This window comes from Vulpes lagopus, chromosome 10 (genome assembly GCF_018345385.1).
Source record: "Vulpes lagopus strain Blue_001 chromosome 10, ASM1834538v1, whole genome shotgun sequence".
Lineage (NCBI taxonomy): Eukaryota > Metazoa > Chordata > Mammalia > Carnivora > Canidae > Vulpes > Vulpes lagopus.
This window is the reverse complement of record NC_054833.1, coordinates 81,151,285-81,174,406: the sequence shown is the minus strand read 5'-3', so window position 1 is coordinate 81,174,406 and position 23,122 is coordinate 81,151,285. Positions and strand designations below refer to the sequence as shown.

Genomic DNA, 23,122 nt, shown 5'->3' with positions numbered 1-23,122 from the left:
TAGAACATGATTATGCAAAAATGCTACATGAATGAGATCTTAGGCAAAAAGCCTGACAGGAGATACAACCCCCACTACACACACCCCCAAAAGAAGTTAGCACAACGTTCGTTTAAGTGGTGGAATGATGGGGTGACTTTCTTCCTTCTGCTTTTCAGAATGAGTGTGTACAGGACATTTAATTCCTTCAGTTTTCTCAGGTGTAAAGCCACAGCAATTACACCCAATTCCCAGTTACTATAAGGATGAAATTAGATTATGTATGAATAAGCAGCACCCAAGAGCTGTGGGCACTGGACAGTGTACCAGGCTTACCCACCAGCTCAGTGAGAGAGGGCCAAACTGCCTCTCAGGCCAATAATCAGAGTTATGCTCAGGGAGGTTATAAATTACTCCTGTCACTTGTGAATTGTTGAAGCCACAAATGCTAAAAATTCACAGATCTCAAGGGTAAAGCTGTGATAATTTAAATATAAATTAAGCTTTAAAAAACAATCCTCCTTCATTATTCCATATTCCTCTGGCATAGGAGATATTCACGTAGGACAAGGTTCCTCAACAGATTCACCTAAATAAGAAGGAACATGCAGCAGATGCTATAAGGGAATGGTCAGAAACTTCACAGGCCCTCATGAGATTCAGGACCTGCTTGTTGCCTGTACACCCAGATGTCGAGAAGTCCTCAAATGTAACGTGGCATTTTGGAAAGATTTCTGACTCACCCAAGCCTGGATCAGCACTCTCAACCCACTCAAGCAGCCAGCCATCCACCCAACCCACCCTCCCACCTACCCATCATCCATCCAAACATCTCAAGGTTTATTCTCCACAAGGAACTCCCAAGAAACTGGGAACTCTCGGCAAATAGGCTTCCTTATTATGAAAGATAAAAACTTAGCAAGCACCCTCAATCTGCACAGCCTTGGGCTACATGGAGATCAAGGTACATGAAAGGACCAAAGGCCTAGAGATACTAGTTTCCTCATCAAAACCCAAAACTTCAGGGATGCCTGGGTGGCTCAGTGGTTGAGCATCTGCCTTCAGCTCAGGACGTGATCCCAGAGTCCCGGGATCGAGTCCTGCATTGGGCTTCCTGCATGGAGCCTGTTTCTCCCTCTGCCTGTGTCTCTGCCCCTCTCTCTCTCTCTCTGTCTCTCATGAATAAATAAATAAATAAAATCTTAAAAAAAAACAAAAACAAAACTTCAGAACTAGCACATGACATCTTAGGAAGCTTGAAGGAAATTGATTCAAGTCCTACTTCACCTAGCAAGAAGTCACCTGTTACCCCAGGAAGTGACATTCTCCAGAAAAACTGAATGTGTCCAAATTTCTTGGCTGGTAGGTATGGAGGTTTCCTCAAGTGACATTGTGAAAAGGAGTCAAACTTTTCCACAAAAATTCCTGAGAGAACCTTTGTCAGAAACTGTCCGCACTGGGTCTGCATCCACCCCACACTTCCTATGAGGCTTCGTCTCATCTCCAAACCCCCACCTCTCTTCCCCTCACCTCCCACTCTCTAGAGAAGAAAGTCATCCATTTCATGTCTTACTATGGCAACATTAACACAACAAGGCAAACAGAAAACGTGGGTGGCTATCCTGAGTCTCACCTCACCAGGCTCTGGGCAGGAAGCAGCTGCATTTCACTCATCTTTTTGACCATCCAAGGATCTACCATGATTGGCATTGTACTCACTACTATTATTACTGTTAGCAGAAATACACAGAATAATGCAAAATTTGAGAACCGCCCCCCCAATCTCAATCAACTGCTTTAAAACGTCAATATGGGGGTAATTTTTTTTTAAGATTTTATTTATTTATTCATGAGAGACACAGAGAGAGAGGAAGCAACACAGGCAAAGGGAGAAGCAAGCTCCATGCAGGGAGCCCAATGTGGGACTCAATCCCAGGACTCTGGGCTTTAGGCAGGCGCTAAACCACTGAGCAATCCAGGCGTCCCTATGGGAGTAAATTCTTTGCCAATTTTTCTTGCTCTAAAATAGAGGATGGTTCATGATAGAAGAACCTCAACAAAATCCAAGAGGCTCAACTAAGACCCCTCCACTCCACAACAAGCACAAAACCTACCCAACCCCATAGAATATAAGCAGACTCCGAGGGGCATCCCTTGAATGGCAAACCTGAGAACTCTAGGAGAAAACTGGGGGCACAGGGTCAGAGGGAAGAGCTGGTCCTCAAGTAGTCCATCCTCTGTGTGGCTGTCAGTTTCCTCATCCATAAGGAAACCACTGAGGGGATCCCTGGGTGGCGCAGCGGTTTGGCGCCTGCCTTTGGCCCAGGGCGCGATCCTGGAGACCCAGGATCGAATCCCACATCGGGCTCCCGGTGCATGGAGCCTGCTTCTCCCTCTGCCTGTGTCTCTGCCTCTCTCTCTCTCTCTCTCTCTCTCTCTCTCTCTGTGACTATCATAAATAAATAAAAAAAAAATTTTTTTTTAAATTTAAAAAAAAAAGATTTTATTTATTAAAAAAAAAAAGGAAACCACTGAGGCTCTCCACACACCTCTGCCATGGGGGAGGGCAGGGTTCTGAGGGCCTCGGCCAGCTCTGGAGCCAATACAGTTTGTTTTCTTTATTCTGCATCTAACCAGGCTTCGGCGCTCTAATTACAACACAGCACATCTATTCTTTCCATGGAAATCAGGCCCATTGTGAGAGAAAGAATTTTGGACAAAAATCTAAGTCAAAGTAGGAAAGAACAAAATCACCTCCGCTTTTATATCCTAGAGGTCCCAGAAATCTTCACGTCAACCCATGTGTCCCCACTCCACCCAGTGACTTACCCTTAATACACACACACACACACACACACACACACACACAACCCAATCCCAGCAGCTTCAATCCTGAAGATCTCTTCATTTTGTTGTTCTAAGATGCTTCACTTGTAAAGACCCTGTGGACCTGATCTGGCCTTCCCACCCCTAAGGCAAGAAGATCTCTCCCCGTAGGAAAATTAAAGCTTAGACTATCCAGGTGAACCATCTGCAGAATCAGAACCCAATTCTGATCAACCTCTCGAGGTTCCACAGGAGACAGACAAAAGTGGGCAGAGTCCCAAGGCTGCCCACAAGATGTGGCCTGACCCCTGCCTCCCCCACAGTGCCGCCCAAAGGCAAGGGCTTGAAATGCATTAAAATGCCTGAAATGGACAAATTAACACAAGCCAGATAAAAACTAGCCAAAATCCTAAAGCCACCTACAGTGACCAAAAAGCCAGCCTGAGGTCCAGAAGTACAAAGAGACTTTGCCAAGACGCTGCTTCCATCCCCAGACTTGGACTGAGTGATGGGAGAAGGATGGAGGACGATGAGGTCAATTTCAGTGTTTTACAGGTGGAAGACTGTCGTGCAGAGGAGACTGACCACCCAAAGTACACGGGCACAAGAAGCTGGGCTGGCCGTGGGCCCTCAGCTGCAGGTGGCACACCGTGTGCCCTCCCAAGAATACTCCCACATCCCAACACGGGGTCATGCTGGCCAGCAATGGGTGACTCTCTCATTCCACTGCCCCAAACGATCCTCTGAACTGTAATCCTACTGTCTATGGACTCTCCTGATCTTATGAGGATGCATGTCCTTTTATCATCTGCAGTGCAGGTGCACCTCCCAATCCCTCAAACTCCCACCCATCAAGAGCCACATTCCAGCCCAACCTTCTCACACACCTCCCATACACACAGTAGATGGGACGGTCCAACACGGACCTGGTATAGCAGGGCAAAGTCCCTGTGTGGGATCCAGAAGCCCCAGGAGTGGAATATGCCATCGCTTCTGGTCCTTAGCTTCTGCGTCTATGAATTGGGAACAGTGAGCCTCCATAGCTGTCCTCTGGGCCTTTAACCCACAGACCTCTCTGCACAGAGCTGACTCTCTCAATGGGGAGAGGCAGTAAGCCATATAAAATTCCCTGACAAACCCCAGGCACACTCAATCTCTCTAGAGGGAAGAAATTCAGAAAAGCAAGAAACCCAAGAAGCCAACCAATTGGAAATCCCTTTGAACCTGGGCCCAGGCTAACATAGAACTCTGCACAGGACACAGTGCTTAGGAAAGCACAGCCTCTACACATGCCAATTATCAGGCCCATGGATTTCTGGGCAATTACAGCCAAGGGGAAGAGAGGAGAAACAGAGCCGACCCCTCTGAGAAAGGTGTCCTCAATACAAGGTCACTCTAAGGGAAGGTCCCTCAGACTAGGAGCCTCTCTGGCCAGGACCATGATGAGACCTGTCCATTCTCTGCAGGGCCCAACACATGCAACCTCTAACCAACATCTGCTGAGTGAACAAATGAGACTAACTATCCTGTCCTACTTTTCTCTGCTCTGGGCACCGGGCTCGGAGCACAGGAGACATGCAACTCATGTGCTGAACTGAATTTCTGGACCACATCCATCTGGAGGTATACACAGGAGGAGGGAACCCAGTGCAAATATTGCAATTGGGGGGTCTCCCCCGACCTTAAATAGGACCCCCAAAATTTAAGGATTCTTGTCCAACTAAAGACGTTCCCTGAAAATCCTTCTAAAAAGCCAGTCCCCTCTGAGGGCACTAGGAAACAGGATTCGATTTACACGGTGGTGTTTCAAGAAGGCAGCTATTGTATGCAGGAAAATGAACCGGAGTGCAGTCTTCTATCCACACCCTCCTCTTTGTGCAAGGGGACAAGTCCCACATTAGGGTTCCTGGAACCCAGCTCCCTCTCCTCCGCCCACCCTGCCTGGCCAGACCCCCATTAACGCACTGCTAGTGCCATCAACACTGTTGTTTTGGAATGTGCCAGTAATTCTAGTGGCAGGAACAGCAAGCTTTAAGCTCAGCAGAGAAACCAGCTGGAGAGGCAGCCTCATGAAATAATGAAATGCCAAACCAACCCCTACATCTTCTCCAGTCTCTCAGGTCACCTACCAGATTAGAAGGCCTGTTGCTACGGCAACCATATCTTGCAAGTGCCGGCTGAACTTCCCCATAATTTTTAACCCTTTAACTAGCTTGTGAGGAGGGTGGTGTGCAGGCGAGCCCAAACCATGGAGAGTTGGCTGGCTCTGGCTGTGCTTTTACAAATTAAAGCAGGGACGGAGAAAAGCAGCGGGCAGGGGGAAGGGCGAAGGTCCCACTTAAGCAAACAGACAACGCAGAAGAGAAACGCAGCACACATCCACCTTGCCATCAGCCACAGAACCACCACGATGGGTGCCGCACAGCAAACTTTTCATGCACCTGGCAACTCCTGCAAAGCGCGGGAGCCAGGACAAGATGAGAATAAACAAAGCCAGGACGGGACTGTGCCTGCCCCTCCCGGCCAGGCTCCGTGCCCCTGTGCTGCAGACTTTGCCGGGCCCTTCTGTGGTAAGCAGAAGGCGGACAGGAGCCAGGCGGAGGGGGACAGATGGCCAGGCAAGCACTGGCACTTTCCAGTTGTCTGATAGACGCCTGCTGCCAAACAAGCTCCCACCTCCCTGCAGCCCCCCCTCGCGCCCCCCCCCCCGCCCAGTACACACACACACACACACACACACACACACACACACACACACACACACACACGGCTCCTGGAAACTGCATACAGCCTCCAAGGCACCGGAGCACCAGGTTGAGCACCAGAGCTCTGGGGGCCGCTCCGTCTCTCCTCTGATCCCCCCACATCTGCAAGGCGTGGGGGATGCGCAGGCAGGGGCATCCACTCCCTCAATCGCCCAGGCTACTCTCTCTCTCCTTTCAGGGGGAAGGTCTTTCACACACTCCCCTACCCCCCAACCACTAAACCCTCTTTGTGCTCCACGACCAGAGTTCATTGGGTCCTTCAGGAATAAATCTTAAAAATGACTCTCCTCAGCCTCTCAGATTTGATGGGAGAAACTTAATGAAACCGTGCAGGGGCAGAAAAACACCAGCCAGACTCCAGTACTAGGGGGTGAAGCCAGCCCCCTTACCTCACACCACACTGTCTGTTGAGGGGGGCATGAAGGAGAAAGGGAATAGGGCCAGTAAGCAGGAGCAGAGGCTCCTGACCCACAGTCCAACTGATGGGGGGGGGGGGGGGGGGCCTGTGTGGTTTCCCAGAGGCCGAGAAGAGGTCTCTAGAAGGAGGGAAGCAAGAAGGGGCTAAGTCCACATGAGAGCAAAGACAAAGCCTAAAAAAGGCACAGGAGGGAGGGGGAAAAGGAAGCAGGCACCCTGGGACCCAAAGGACAGGCTGGGCAGCAGCAGGGGATGGAGGGTGCTGCCCATGTCTCTCCAGAGTGCCTAGCACAGCACTGCCTGCCACACCCCTGCCCGCCCCCTGCAGCAGGCACTGGACAAATGCTGCACACACACACCACAACCCCATGCTTGACAGAAGGTAGTAGATTCACTTGGGGGGGGAGGGGCACCTGGGTGGCTTAGTTGGTTGAGCATCTGACTGATTTCAGCTCAGATCATGATCTCAGGGTCGTGAGATCAAGCCTGGCAATGGCAATAGGCTCAGCACTCAGTGCAGAACCCACTTGAAATTCTCTCTCTCCCCCTGCACCTCCCCCATTATTTACATGGGCTTGCCCTCTTCCTCTCTCTCTCCTCTCTCTCTCTCTCTCTCTCTCTCAAATAAATTTTTAAAATATATTTTTTTAAAAAGTATGTTGGGTGGGGGGCAGGATGTACAACATGGGGGTCAGGAATGCTTCAGTAGGTTTTCTTGGAGAGCAGGAAGGGGGTGCCTTGCCAGTGTCCCAACACTATTAGCAGAGAAAAAGGAGAAAATTCAACCCTTCCCATCCCTGTCACCTTAACCTCCTGCCCCATACTCAACCACTGTCCATCCAGCCTGGCCACCTCCACCTGTCACCCATGCAGCTGGACACCTGGGAGCAAATCCAGTCCAGTATATTAAAGTCCTAATGTTCTCTCTGCCAAGTAATTAACAAAACGTACCACAAACGGCACAGCGCCTGGAGAGGAGGGATGATTTTTATTAGCATGTTCACCTGTCACCCAGGCCTTCCACATGCAGAGCAGTCAGTCAGGTTAAAGAGGAGCTGAGCAGAGGCTGTGGGGTAGGGGAAGCTCTGTCCCTGCCAAGAGGAAAGGCAGTACTTCGGCTAGAGTTTTATCGTTGGGCTGCATGCACTGGCCACCGTGATACCTGGGGTATACCTCCAGAAAGAGCTGGAGAAGGACCCTCCAAAGCCAAGGCAGTTAGGCAATCAGTGCTCACAGAATACTCTCCATACCATCCAGACACAGGGGTGTCCTTATAGTCGAATCTCCTTCCCTAACCTACACAAGGGCTGGGCTGTGACCACACGTTTACATCCCTCTGCAGTGTCCAGGATGGGGCAGGAGCTCCAAGAACATTTGGGAGATAAAAAGGAAATCACCTTTTCCATTGTAACCCTCCAGATGGACAGGCTGCCACCAAGCTTATCCATTGTTTGGTCTCATGTATCCAAATCCTTAGGTTCATTCAATAAATCCTTACTGAGCACTTACTATGTGCCAGGCATTGTGCGTACAAGCATGAGGACTAACACACCTGTCTGCCCTCAGGGAACACCTCTCATCTGGCAGCTATTCTCTGTGCACCACCAGCTCTCCACCCCTGCCTGTGCTCAGCAGGCCCTCGGTATTTGATGGAAATGCTGGACTCTTAGACTCTCATCAGGTGCACCCCTGAGGCTTGCCCAGCGTGCCCAGTTCAGGTAGAGATAGACGAAGGCAAGGGCAGCAGAGTCATAGGGTTTCTGTGCAAACCCCAGTAGCCAATGGCCAAGGCAAACCAGCCAGAAGCCTCACTGACAATTCTACAACTGTTAAACTAAAGACCCTGTCGTAGGGGGCTGCAGTTCTGGCCTTGCTCCAGGTTAGAAAGCACCAGGAAAAGAGACAAGAAGCCTGGCTTCCAGCCACAAAAGCTAACTTAACCTGCCATGTGACAGGAGAACGGGGGACAAGTTGATTTCTACCCTCTGGCCCACAGTATTCCCCCCCCCCCCCGATGTAAACCAAGGGAGTGGTCCCATCTAACATCTGAAGACACCCTAACAAGCAACATTAGGAGAGAATTACCATCCTGGCCAGACAGGGCTTTGGAACAAAGGACCCAGCAAAGAGGATTCCAGGCAGAGTGGGCACCCTGCTACCACGTCCCCACCCACGCTCTCAACAACACAGGGAAATTCTACCCACAGCTCTGAATAATAATAGAAGTAACATTTAGGTAAGGTTGGGGATTAAGCTAAACCTCACATAAGAGGCAGGGATGTTGGCATTTGGAAGCAGGAAACAGGCCTGGGAACGTACTTAATACCTACCACAGAGCAAAGCGGATCACGGCCAGCTCCTGACTCAAGAGCATCTTCGCCCCTGCCACACTTCTCCCTCTTGCCAACTCCAGACACTTCGAGGGTGCCAGGCCAAAGAGTGGGGCTGGAGGTCAGTTTTGGAAGCCACATTTTCAGAAGAACATTGGCAAACCAGAAGCCAGGAGAGAAGCCTTCCAAAACAGAACAGGAGCTATTTTAAATGGAAACCCATTGGTGGAGGCGGAGAAGTTTTATGGGAAGAACAGAGAACATGAATGAGTTGGTATAATTAACCACCCCCCCCCAAAAAAAAGCATAAAGAAGAGGGCATCTTTCTACTTGGTGGTGGTAATACCAAGAACAATTAGAATTAATTCTAACTCTCTAAAACTGAAACGTGCCATCCCGTCAGGTGGTGAGTTCCCCATCACTAAACATGAAGCAGACGCTGGAGAGAAAACTTGGGCCAGGGAGGCTCTCAAGTTCAGAAGGGACTTTAGAAGTTATCAATTGATAAAATGCTGATGGCAGGGAAATGCAAAGGGGAGCATCCGGGCGTTTCATATTTTAAAATAGCTTTTCCTTAAAAGGGGGGGGCGGGGTAAGAAAAGCAAGGGGAAAAAAAGTGTAGGACTCCTAAGGAGGACTTGAAAATGTTCTTCCTGCCCCTAACCTACAGAGGGCTTTTTATCAACAGAAAGTTTCCCTGAGACAACCTTGGTCAAATTCTTGCGGGCTGCAGAGGTCACTGTTTTTCTGGCAAAAGCTGCAGGTGGCAACTGAGACCATGGCTAAGTAAGAAAGCTCCATTATGTAAACACTCAAACGCTTAGGGTGCCTCTGCAGAGCACAGAATCAGATAGCAAGCTGGGGAGCAGACCCCGTATAAGAAATGAGGCAGACTGGCATTCATCATTTTAAGGGGACAAGCTGCCACGTAGGCATCGTACGCCAGCATCCTACAACCTGGCATGCTGAGGGTGGACGGTGAGCTGCAGAAAGCAGTCAACACTCACCACCTACAGGGAAAACTGTTCCGATCATGAATCAGAGGTTACCACGGAGTCAAAACACGACCTCCACGCCCTGCCAGGTATCAGTGAGAACCAAGTATATTATAATCGCTACTCAGAATTTCATTTACTTGCTGAATGCTTAGGACCTAGAACAGTGCCCAGCACATAACATGTGCTCAAGAAATACTTATAGAAAGAACAGGTATTTAAAACGAATAAGCAAACCAAGTGGGGCACCTGGGTGGCTCAGTGGTTAAGCGTCTGCCTTTGGCTCAGGTCGTGATCCTGGGGTCCTGGGATTGAATCCCACATCGGGCTCCCCGTGGGGAGCCTGCTTCTCCCTCTGCCTATGTCTCTGCCGCTCTGTCTCTCATAAAGAAATAAATAAAATCTTAAAAAAAAAAAAAAAAGCAAACCAAGTATCTTCTCCCTTAGTTTTAGAGTCAATTACGTAACTTCTTTTCTCCCGCTGATTCACCTCTCTCCTTGTGTTCAGGCTCAAAATATTACATGAAAATTATTTTTGCATTCTCCAATTCTATGGTGGGATAAAGGAGCTGTCTAGAAGCTTAGGGTAAGAAGCTATGGCATGGGAACATGGAACCCTCAATTTGAGCTCCACAGGGGTAGGAATTTTTGTCTGTTTTATTCACTGCTTTATCCTCAATAACGTGGTACAACACTGGCACATGGTTTGTACTCAACAAACATCGTAAAAGCACCAGCAAACACATTCACTGTACGATCTTGGCACGTCGCTTCTCTCTACAGGCCATCTTTTCTCAACTAGAAAATGTTAATGCCACAGGGCTCAGGGGTCCCCAGCCAGCTCTAATATGTTCCAAAGTCTGTGATCCAGGTGAGCTGGCCTACAAATGGCTTTGATCAGAAGACTGCCTGGGTCCCCCCAGGAGCTTCCACAAGGAAGGAAGCTAGGAGGCAGTGTGGTGCCATAGAAAGAACACGGGCTTTGGAGCCCAAATGTTTAAATCCCAGCTCAGCTCAAGACACAGGACTTAAGGGAATGTCACTGAACCTCCTAGAGCCTCAAGTTCCTCATCTGCAAATTGGGGGGACCACGCCTAGCTACCTGTTCAGGTTGCAGCCTGGATTATAGGATAATGCACATAAAAGCCCCTTGAAAGGGTTAAGGTTAGCACAGAGCAAGGCCCCACAAACCCTCACTCACAGAGGGACCCACATCATTTCCAGCTCTAGACTTTACAATTACTTCTACCCTTAAGGAGAAGATGCCAATTTGGGACAAAGTATAATCAAGACCAGCTCACAAGATCACATTATTTGAAGATTCACGATCTGTAACTTGGCCTGTCCTATGTACAAAGATGTAAATGTTTACCATGTGCAGTTCATCTCAAGCTTTTTGCTCCCTTCTCAGAAGACTGAACAGACAGTGGTTTAATGAAGAGAAGGGGAAATATTTGGAAAACTGACCACCCCTAGTAAGTAGACAAGAGCCCTTCTGAAGCTGCAAAATTCAACCCATGCTGGTGGCTGGCATCGAACAAGCAGAGAAATGCTGCCCCCAACAGAGCAAGCCCTCCCAGGCCTCAGGGAGGAGGTGAGGAGCCCATTCACCCTCCTCCCCACAGGCCGGATGCCAGCAAACAAGCAAGGCCCTAATCAGCGGTATATATCAACACAGCATCTATGAACAGCAGAAGTGACAGCCAAAATCAAGACAAGTGACCTTACTGGACATACCAGACATATTCAGGCCTTTCACACCACTATGATACTGCCGGGCAACGTGCGTTATCATTAAAAGGTAAAAGGCCGCGTTTTTTTGTTTTTTTTTTTCTCTCCCTGACTGGGAGGCGTGGTCAACTCCCCCACCACGTACCCCACCCTTTACCCCTCCCTCCCTTTCTCACTAAAAGAAAGTGCAACCAGAAGTTCTCCTGGAGAGAGACTAGGGGGCATAATTAAAACAGCTCAGGAAGGAGGGGCTTAAGGCCCGGGAAAGGTTTCTTGGGTGGCTTAAGGCAAAATATAGCATATACATCTTTTCATTCCTGGTCGGGCATCTTATTTGCTTATCTTCACTCAGGTATTCACCTCCGTGGTTAGGACAAGCAGAGAAGACCATCAATCAACACGTCCACGCGAATATCCTAGCAACGGAAAAAAACCCTCCCTCTTCTCACAGGTCATTCATTTCCTCACTCTGGCCCAGCTCCCCAAGAGCGTGCTGGGTGGTTGATGTCAATATTGCACCCCTCTGGACAATCCCCAACACAAGTAGGTGCTCAGTTAAGAACAAACTTCCTCTGGGCGCTTCACTGGCCCAGCCAGCAGAGTGTGCAACTCTTGATCTCAGGGTTGTGAGTTCAAGCCCGTGTTGGGTGTAGAGATTACTTATAAACAAACAAACAAAACTTCCTCATGCCCACTGAGTGGTCTAGTCCACAGAGCAGACTCTCCACTAATAGTCCTCTCGACCCCCCAAAATAGGCCAGGCAACCCCACGAGGGGTTGCTGTGTGGAAAAACAGACTTCACTAATGAGTGGGGGATGGGCATTTGGGCTGTGACCATCAGGCTGAGACCTCCATGGCACCCTGGGCTCCCCGAGGCACCCTGGGTACCCTGAGGTGGGCCCTACACAGAGGCAGGGTCCTGTGATCCGCATAAGGAAGTCAGTCCACCAGGAAGGAACACCCAATGGGACATTTCTTCCCCTATATGCTCCCAGCCTTGAAAGCTTCAGGAAATAGCAGGTCCCCAAATCTAACTTTTTTCATAGACCAGGTAGTTGGTTTTAAGTCCCAGTTTATCTTCTTAAGCTGTCCAAACATTTGCCAGAGTATCTCAGCCACATGCTAGGCTGCCCTGGAGGTCTGTTCTGCTTTTAGTGGTCAATTTTTTCCCCTCTTTCTCTCCCCTCAGATAATAGCAGAGCCTCCCATTTATAAGAGCTGCGTGCCTCCCGGAAGTACGAATTTGCCAGGATGGGGCTAGTGGGCCAGAGTGAAGGGTGGTCTCCAAGTGTGTCTGCACAGCACACCGCTGGTTCACTCAGCCACCTGTTTACATACAGGGAGAGTCTGGGAGAGGGGGGTGGGGCAGAGGCCTCCCAGCCTGGGCCATCGGATGCGCAACTCTCTGGAGGGCATTCCTGGGAAGGGAGGCACCAGGCCTTGGGAAGCCCACTCTAGCACAGAGCCCCTGAACGCCCAGAGACTATTTGCTGAGTCACATCTCAGTTTCCACAGGAAAATGATAAAGACATTTGCTCGTCGTAGCTGTGTGAGATTTTTCAATCCAGAACTGCAAAGCTCTTAAAAACACACTGCCTTGTTTTGCCAATCTGGGAAATGGGGACAAGTGTTCCCTTCTCAATTTAAAAGGGAAGGGCCAAGGGAGGACACACACAGCTTTCAGCAATGATATAAGTAATGTGCATTTCTTCACCTGGAGCAAAAGTATTATTTTAACACAATTCAAAGAAATGTGAGACAATCTTGCCACCAAATCAGCCGTCTGATACCACACTGACAGTTACAAAGAAGAGGGGTAACCTTTATTTATACTACTCCCCCCCATCACTAACCACAGTCTCCTCAGGCCCTCAAACAAGTAGCCTCTTAAAGAAACAAGCTGTATATGAGTGGGGAGCACAATACTGTTGTCCCTGAAACCACCCTGTGTACCACCTTTTTTTTTAAATTCTTGAGTGACACAGAGAGAGGCAGAGACATAGGCAGAGGAAGAAACAGGCTCCCTACAGGTAGCCCAATGTGGGACTCGATCCCAGGACCACGACCTGAGCCAAAGGCAGACGCTCAACCACTGAGCCACCCAGGTACCCCACCACCACCAATTTTTTTTATGTCAAAATAAAATGCTAAGAAAGCCATATAGCGACAAAAGCAAGATTTATTTCCTCCCTCACTGTAAAGGTATATCATAGGGAAGATCTACAGGAGAAGGATAGAGGGAAAGGTATGCTGTTTTGTAGTAAGAGAGCTTCCTTAATCAGACTTAGGCTGGGATTTACCATATATTAAAACTCTTCAGAATAGGGTAATTTGCATAGTTAGGCACTCCTGCTCTCTAGAGAAGTCTGGACAGGCTACCTCCCCAGTTACCAGAGCGGAAACAGACCAGGCTCCTGGCAAGGTCAGGCTCAGATTTGGTCCTGTAACTCAAGTCAGAAATTCTTCCCTGCAGACTAGTCTCATGCAGACGAAAACCTTACAAAATCCAAAGAGAACACTCTAGAGCTGGGTTTGGCAAGTTAAGGTCCATGAGCCAAATGTGGCCCACCACCTGTATTTCTTAATAAAATTTTATTGGAACGCAGACACACCATTTCTGAATTATACATGGCTGCTTTTATGCTATGATGCAGAGCTGAGTTGTTGAAACAGAGACCATACAACCCACAAAGCCTAAAATATTTACTACCTGGTCCTTCACAGAAAAAGCCTGCTGAACCAGAGTCCAACCAATCCACTACACAAAGCGTGTAATAATAAATGGGTTTCAGAATGAGGACAGCTAGTTCAGCACCTCCACTTTTGGAGATGGAGAAACTGAGGCACAGAGAGGAAGAAGTGACCTGCTAGGGTCAGACTGCTACAAAGACCGGGAGGTCCCTCCTGCCTTTCAACCCAGCACTCCTTTCAACATAAAGCAACAAAGCAACAGGTGAGGCTTCTCACAATAAAACACCACAGACCAAAAAAATAATAATAATAAAATAAAATAAACAAAACAAAATAAAATAAAATAAAACAAAACAAAACAAAACACCACAGATAGGAAAGCCTGGGTAGCTCAGTAGGTTGAGTATCCAACTCTTGATTTTGGCTCAGGTCATGATCTTGCAGTCATGAGATCCAGTCCCATGTTAGGCTCCTAGTTCAGCGGGGAGTCTGCTCTAGATTCTCTCTCTCCCTCTCCCCACTCACATATTCTAATAAATAAATAAATCTTAAAAAAAAAAAAAAAAACAGTGACAGAAAAAAATACAAAAGAAAATTAAATTCTACAAACATATTAATGTTTGGCCCAAGCTTAATATCAACAATGTAATAAATGGGGAGGGGAAGAGGACATAGGATGGTCTAAGCAAATTAACATTCAAAAGGACAGACTATTTTAAGGCCTTTAGAAAATACCCCTTCCAAATACCCAAAGCACATTTTTGTTACATGTTACAAATTACAAATCCTGCCCTCTCCCTACCCAGGCAGATGGCCACTCCTTCTCACCGCAGTGGCAGTGAACTTGGCAGTCCTGAACTGAAATGGTCTTTCTTTACCAGTTGCCTACAGTTCCAGCTTCTCTTGGTTCTCACGCAACTCTGCCCTTGAGGAGACCAAATTAGTGAGGTTTGTGCTCATTTTTACACTCTAATAATTAACTTCTCCCAAAAGGAGTGCCCAGCACTCTCCCCCAGAACAGTTGTGGGAAATTAGGTGGAGAGGGAAATGGAGATGGAAAAGACCCAGGCCTTCATAGAAGGGACAAGAGGGAGAGTCAGAATCCACATCTACCCTTTCCAGAGCTTTCCTCAAACCAGCACTAGGGAAAACACTGGACAACATGAGCAGTGCATGGAGATGAAGCAATATTACAAAGTGAAAATTAATTAGCTGGCATGTTGACAGAGGCTCCATTGTGCCACACGGTGAAGCAATCCAAGTGCAAGGGCATCACACACAGTGTCGAAAGGGCCTTGGCAGCCACAGGTACAAGAGGCGAGGACATTCTCTGTTGTGTTACCAACATGGTTCCCTCAAGGAAGGTATGCGTGTGTGTGTGCGCGCGTAATGGCTAGTAGAAAACTAATCTGGAGGTAGATTTTCTTAAAAATCTTCAACACAGCAGTGACCAAAATACAAGTAAGATTCTATTCTTTGAGAAGCTAAAGGGAAGGGCTACCACTGAGGAACAGCAAGAAGCTTGCCTATGAGCCACCGAGTGGCCCGAGAGCGGGACAGGCAGGTGGACGCCAGGAAGGCAGATGCTCTCCCACTCAAGTGACAGAACAGAGGCAGGAGGAGGCCCATCTACCATAGATACTAGTGGCTGTAAGTGCTCCCTTATCTGCTTGCAATCACTCTATCCAGCCCTGTCATGAACTGCCACTCCTGCCACCCCTACATTGCCATTCCCAGCTCTGCCAACAGCTGCCTCGCCCCACCCCAGCCTTGCTCATATTAGTTGCTACACTCCTCCAGCCGGGCTGTCCTTGAAATCCAGCAAGCTGTGCACCACTGCCGTGAAGAACACCAAATACCTGTGCTACAATCTAAGCCCAGACACTTACCAAGCTCTGTGACCTAGGGCAGGCTGCTTAACCTTTCTCCGCCTGACTCCTCACTGCTACAATACAGTTCTGGCCTCAGACTTCCTCCTCGTGTGGGCTAAATGAGTCTGTTTATGTGCAATGATATGAATACTGACACAAAGTCAAGCCTAAATAAGTATTAGTAAGGCCCCCAACTCCTCCTTCTTAGAAGGCACTTCCTCCAGAAAGCCTTCCTGAAATCCTTCCATGGTTTAACTGCTCCGCACTGGAGCCTGTAGCTCCATCTGCTGCTAACACCTCTGGTGGCATTTATAGATGACTTATAGCTTATTTTGTATTCACAGCTATTTATAATCATTGTTGTCCACGTGACTCTGAGTTGGGCAGGGTACTAACTACATCCACTCCCATATCCTGCAATACTGGCAGCACAACCCAGGTAACTTTCTGGTACCTTCATTTGTAGTACCTTCATCTGGTACCAATACTGGGCCATTACATTGTTCTCTCATAATTCTCTCAAAAACCCCATGATGCTCTAGACTATTACCCCAAGGATACTAGATGGGGGATCTGACACTTACTCTCCCTTGGATGGGTGACTTAGAGTTACAGAGTTAGTTAGCACGCTGCTGTTTAATTCTGATTTGCTGAAATTAAAGATACAGAGTACCCATGCAATAGGGCCTTGGGCCAGAACTGGACTGGCTTTCAGGGCTGAACCAGAGCAGATATTCACACATGTAAATGCAAAGAAAAAGTGCAGTGGGGGTAGGGTTAGGGGGCAAGGAAATTCTCCTCAAGTTTTATTTTATACACCTCTGTGTTTTAGCAATATTTAACCCAAGAAGTACTTAGGTACTAATCACATAATTAAAAATTAAGAATCGTGTTACACTCATCTCCAGCAGGACCTATAACCACTCAGATTTCACTCTAACAAAACGTTGAGATTCCTGGACAAAAGGCTTGGTACAGTCCAGCTTTAGAGTCAGACAAACCGGGCTGCCAGTCTCAATATTATCTCTCTCCTTATATACTGCTCAAGGTACCAAAACTCTCAGAGCCTTGAATCTCTTGAGCAGGAAGGGAACCTGACCTCACCCTGAGTTTTCACAAGGCTCGCGTTAAGTGGCAAGTAGTTCTGATGTAGCGGTCTGCACACAGGAGGCCAGAGTATGGCCACTGCCCCCCCTAGCTTTGAAGGGTTCCTTCTAGTCCACATCCACAAGTTGGTCCTTCTCCAACATGATCTACTCGGGCAAAAAAAAGAATGCTATCAACCACCATTCCTGCCCATAAACCCCCAGCCCCGAGCCTCCTCTTCTGAGAAGGTCGGCCACCCTTTAGGAGCCAGGCAAGATCCTGGCTATAAAACCAGCGACAGAGGGATCCCTGGGTGGCACAGCGGTTTAGCGCCTGCCTTTGGCCCAGGGCGCGATCCTGGAGACCCTGGATCAAATCCCACGTCGGGCTCCCGGTGCATGGAGCCTGCTTCTCCCTCTGCCTGTGTCTCTGCCTCTCTCTCTCTCTCTCTCTCTCTCTCTCTCTCTCTCTCTCTCTGTGACTATCATAAATAAATAAAAATTTTTTTAAAAAAAGCAACAGAAACCTTCTGGCAAACCAGGCCCCTGATGCCCCATTGTCTCCGTAGTCCAATCTGTGCCTCTTGCACAAGGTTTCAGGGACATAAAAACATTCAGATAAATGGGTCTCTACTACAGAGCTCTTACATGGGGAAAAACCTCTAAATCTAAATCAATTAACACGTATGCAGTCCCCGCCACTGGAGCCAAGCTTCAGCAGGGCAAGAGGAGAAAGAACAAGGGGCCAGGTCCCAACCCTCCAGCACCAGAATGGCCAGAGAAGGCCACACAACCAACAAAAGGAGGCCCTGCACTGACTTCCCGGGTGTGGGTTACCAAGGTCAAGGCTACCAGTGCAGCTGGCATCTCCTGACACTGCTGGTTAGCACCTTTGCCAGGAACAATGCTGGCAAATGAAACTCAGACGTCTGTGAAGCAATGTGGTGGCAGTTCTGACGCACTAGTGGTTATAAGGTGTGCTGTGGATACCATATGACCCAACTGTTCCACATCTAAGAATACTATCCTATGTGCGCACACCTTGAGCCATGAGGATGTTCACCTCGGTGTTGTTTACAGTATGAGAAAATTGGAAATATCCCATAGCAAGGGACTGGTAAATTATGTTGCACTCAGGGAAGAATACTTGGGTGATCATTGAAAAAGGCAGAAAGTATCTAATGACATGGAAGTGGGGAGGCTTATGAGAGCCCTTCACCTGACATCAAATCAGAAGCTTCGTGAAGAACAGACAGCTATGAAGGATGGAGATGCTACGCCACAGCCTGGGAAAAGAGACTTGTTTTTGGACTGCCAACTAGACCAACAGTAGGCCGGGGGGGGCGGGGGGGAGAACTGATCACCAACTCACAACCCAGTCACTTCCCACCTGCAGTATTTTTTTTTAAGATTTTATTTATTTATTCATGAGAGACACACAGAGAGAGGCAGAGACATAGGCAGAGGGAGAAGCAAAATAGGCTCCCCATGGGGAGCCCGATGTGGGACTCAATCCTGGGACCCCAGGATCATGCCCTGAGCCCAAGGCAGATGCTCAACCACTGAGCCACGCAGGCATTCCCTCTTTCCTTTTTTTTTAAAAGGGGGAAGAGGAACAGAGAAGGAGGGAGAAGAATCTTAAGCAGGCCCTACACCCAGCAGGAAGCCTGACGCAGGGCTCTATCTCACGACCCTGAGATCATAACCTGAGCTGAAATCAAGAGTTGGATGCTTAACCAACAGAGCCACCCAGGCGCCCCCCACTCTTTTTAGTATTTCTGAAACCATTTTAGGATTCCTCAACCAAATAAGGTGCTGTAGTCAAACAAGTTTGAGAATCACTATTTTATACTATCTACCCACACCCCACTCCCTTTCTCTACCCCACTTCTGGGATCTGCAATGCATCCCAATGCACTAAGAACTCGAGACACCCTACATTTTGGAAACTGCTTACGCCTGCATTTCTCATGAGCATCTGGCTGCAGACCCTTCACTGAAAGCTGTCTGAATATGTCACTGAAATGCTAGGGAATGCTGATGGACTAGAAAGTATCCGGATGTGGCCAGGAAGCATGGGGACCCTGTGCCTCTCACCTACTAGAGCATCTTCAGCTACATCATCTCTCTTTCCCGGGTGCACCCTCTCCACCCGGAGCTGCATTAAATCAGAGGGCCACGATGGCCAGGAGGGGAGGCATAAAGGTGGGAAGAGTTCAGTGGGCAGGATCCTCAGCACCTCGCTTCCCTTACACTAGTGGACAGTTCCATTTTCTATTTTATTATTTGGTCTTCATGTAAAGAAAGGGCTCTCCTGCTACAAAGAAAAAAAAAGTTGAAAAACCACTGAAGCCCTATAAGGTCCCTTCTAACTGTTACAGTTGACTTTCTTTAAATTTGTATTTCATGTGGGAAAGAGTCATCTCAAATGGAGAGGCTGGGCCAGTCTTCCTGGAGAAGGTGAGGGTTTGAGCTGAACTTGCTCCAAAAGACGCTCCACGGGTTTAGGGTTGGGGATGAACCAGGGAGTCTGCCTCTGGGCAGGAAGGTGGGGAGCGGGGTGACAGTGCTGGGGGAGATGAGAGGGTCTGTGCAACTAAGTGGACGGATGAAAGGGCACCTTGGAAACCAAGGTCAAGAATATCCATGTGGAGGCTGGCAGCAAGAAATCGGCCGATGTTTGAAGAGTTATGCGATCAAAACAAGAGAGCCACTAGTTAGGTGACCGTGGCGGATGGTTTCTGTGGCTCAGCATGGAGGAAAGGCTGAGGTGAAGAAGTGCTCGTGGTCTGGCTATCCAAGGTCAAATGCAGAATTCAAGGTTCAACTTGAATGAGAACTTCAAACTCAACCTCCACCTCAAACCTGGTATAGAAGGATGCCCAGCACAGGCCTGGATATTCAGACTCACCAACTAGTCCAAGAACATGTCCCAGGCATTCTGGCCAAGATAGGATCCCCAAGGATGGCACCCTAAATGGCCTCCTGGGCACACATACCCCTTGAGGTTATCACCCCTCCACCGCTCAGGATCCGCCTCCCCCACCCCAACCCATGAGAATCTTTGTGTGGAATGGAACTCAAGGTGTCTGAAAGAGAAAGGCATCTGTGCTGCCTCCTCTATGCTTCCTCCAACCAGGAAGGTTCGATCACATTTTGGCAATTAGTGTGTCCCACCTTCCATCCCCTTCTGGATCCCCATCTGGCACTTCAATTCAAGCAGCCCTTCTTCGGTCAGCCACCTCACATCTTATGGAGCCTCTCCAGGGCCTTCTGGAAGCTGACAGTTGGCTCTGGCAGAAAGGTACAGGACTTCCAACTGGAATCCAGTTACAGTACGCATCTGACTTTCACTTATCTAGAAATCCAAACAACCAGGAAATGCACACGACGTCACTGGCCAATTTCCAGCTGGTGTGTGACACCGATGACAAGGAACTCCTCTTGCATGCCGATGTTATTCAACTAACAATAGCTGGCTGAATGTGCTATTGAAAATAATCATGAACCTGGGGCACAAGGAAAAGAGTCACCGTGATCAACTTGCAATGTCTGACATGAACAAGGGAGGAGTGTTGGTGCGTGTGCCAAGCATGTGCCATCTGTCCTCTATACCATGACTAGCCCTTCAGATTGGATTTTACTTTAGGCTTCATCATATACTGGACGTGTGACTTGGGAAAGTCACAAAAGCCACCTACCTGCCTTTTCATCAACAAAACAGGATAAGAAGCCTTGTCCATTACTCCCCCAGGACAGCTGGAAGGTGCCGACAAGCTCATGTACAGGAGACTGTGCTCTAAAGTATCCAGTGCAGGGGATTATGATATTTGAGGGATTATAGTTCCTCTCCACAAGAGTGGCCCTGAGGCACTACACGATCCTGAAGAGGCTTCTAAATCAACAAAGAATTAGCACGAGCGAGGTAGCTGTGAGGGTGACAGCCCTGATGAGGCGAGGCTCAATTCTGAACTTGAAAATGGTTCTCTGCTCCCGTCACACAGGACAAAGGGACACTGGGGTCCCTGTGTCTGCATGGATTCTTCCCATTATTGCTTGGCACTAAGCTGTGGGCACACAGGCCCTGGAGACCACAGAGCCCAGTTTGCAAATCAACAGGGCTACCACCTCTTCCCAGCAGTGGTGAGATGGGAGAAAAGCAATGATACCATTGCCAGAAGACCACCTAAAGGGGGTCTTGCGGTCTGGCAAAGGGCCATGGCAGAAAGCCACCAGGCAACCCCAAAGCTATGGCCACTTCTTCCACTGCATTATTTTTATAACTGTACTGGGTCACTGAACTGGACTTTCTGTATAGGAGCTGCACGTCCTTGTAAGACTCGGGTGTTGGGGGTCCAGATCTGGTTTAGGGCAGGCTCATACACTGTGCCCAGGGTAACTGTGTTGCTGGTGGAGTAGAGTCACTATCATGAGCTCAAGCATCCAAGTGGGGGGGGGGGGGGGTGTCTCTGGAGTCTGGTTCTCAGGGGTTTGAGTGCTGGGTCTTCCATGCTGTGGGAGCCTGGAAACATCTTTTAGCTTCTCGGTGGCCCAAGTTTCAACCACAAAAATGGGATAATACCTGCCTTGTAGGATTGGTTATGGCAGTGAAGTCACTGCACACAGGTAAGCCCAGAGCCTGGCACAGACTAGGAGTCCACATGTCCATGAACAGGCTTCACCTTACACAACCGACATGTCTGGAAGGCTCTCTGAGAAAGCCTTGGAAAAATGCTAAGCCTTGCCTTACGACACACAGGAGGGCCTGCTGGAGCCTTTCGTGATGTTACAGGGGAGGGCAGGGACGCGAGCGAGACACACCCAACTCAGAATCTCCGTGCATCTTGTCAATTACTGTGACTGGATGCATTATCCACCCTCCAAGCTGTTTCCTTTCCTATAAAGTGAGGCTAACATCACCCCACAGGACTGATGAGAGGACCATCAATAATAATTACTAATATCGAGAGATAAGACACAATAATGAAAATGACTACTGTTTACCGGGGCTGTGCGCGTGCCAGTGCTGTGCTGGGCACTGTGCCCACATTTTATCTAATCCTGCCCAAGTCTCATAGGCTCCTGGCTTCTCCAACAAGAAGGGTGGGGAGGGGAGCCTGCCTTTCGGGTGAGTATTTTCTACCTTGCAACCATCCCTCCTTGAGTTGCTGGGGATGACAGCTCCCAGCCCACAAAGCACTCTCTGAGCATGCCCCGCAGAGCAAACTCCATCCAAGAACCTTACTTTGCTTCATGGACATGGGTTATTCTCGTTTTACAAATAAAGAAAGTGAGTCAGGGAAGACTCCCCAACTCGCCCAAATAGTGGGTCATACCATTAGTTAGTTAATGAGCATCTATCTCTCAGTGACTAGATCTGGATCCTGTCAGGCAAGACAGTGACTCAAGGCCAGGGGGGCGGAGGAGGGCGTCTCTGGATCCCGGCTCTGGGGGGTTTGAATGCTGGCTCTTCCATGCTGTGTGAGCCTGGAAAGGTCCCTTAACTTCTCTAGGGCCAGGTTTCCAACTGTAAAATGGGACAATGCATGCCTCAGAAGGTTGGTTATGGGAATTAAGTCACTTCACATAGGCAAGACCAGCACCTGGCACAGACTAAGAGCCCACATGTCAGCCACTGTTACTGTTCACTGTCCAAGGTCCTCCCCTAAGACAAAGATCTGCACTTGCCTGAGACATGCTTCTCCTCTACTTCCTGTCTTCTTTGAAGCCCAGCTGCAACGCCTCCTCCAGAAAGCCCTCCCAAGCCCTCAAGCAGCCAGACACACCCCTCTCGGGGCTCCCCTCAGATTTGGCCTGGGTCCCCCTCCCAGCACTGACTCTGACCTACTCAGTCGATTGTCAAATCAATCTGCCTGCCCTTCAGGACAATCAACTTGATCCTCACCCAGTTTTTTACCCCTGGGACACCATGCTTTTGGCAGGACCTAGATAACATTCAATAAATGAAACCAAGTGACTGGCAAGCCACCCTTCCCAGGTTTCCGGTTCTTATGCCAACCATCTTTTACTGAGGAGCCAGGAGTGCCAGGGAAGGTGTTGAGCATCCATCGCACATCTGCACTGCTCACAGACACCTATACCTTTACCCACTTTATGGATGGATAAACTGAGGCTCAGAGGGGCCAGATAATTAAGCTAAGGACACACAGCTAGAGAACAGCTGGACCAAGACAAGAGCAAATCTACCTGACTCCGGTAGACCTTCCTGCTTAGTCGTCCTCTACTTGGTCTTTGCTTTTCCTCCTTTTCTATTTTTGGGTGTGTATCGTTTAACAGTGATATGGCATCTTTTTGCACAAAGTGAGGTGTCCCCACATGTAATTTCCCCGTTACTAGGAACAATTAATACCAAACCAACGGGCCTCTGCACTGGATGGCTCTGATGTGCCCAGGCCCTCCTCCCAGTGTCA

The 23,122-nt window shown here is 48.7% G+C and overlaps 1 protein-coding gene across 5 annotated transcripts in view; it reads right to left on the bottom strand.

Moving 5' to 3' along the window:
• SSBP3 (single stranded DNA binding protein 3) overlaps window positions 1-23,122 on the bottom strand; it is a 164,738-nt gene that overhangs the window by 110,031 nt on the left and 31,585 nt on the right. The window contains exon 1 of one of the 5 annotated variants that reach the window (XM_041770778.1): window positions 8,318-8,503. The exons of 3 other annotated variants lie outside the window; for them this stretch is intronic. In XM_041770778.1, coding sequence (XP_041626712.1) covers window positions 8,318-8,458 — 141 coding nt within the window. In that variant the 5' untranslated portion in view covers window positions 8,459-8,503. Of the gene's footprint in view, window positions 1-8,317; window positions 8,504-23,122 lie in introns of those variants that run through there. One more of the 5 variants, XM_041770780.1, reaches the window with a different exon arrangement.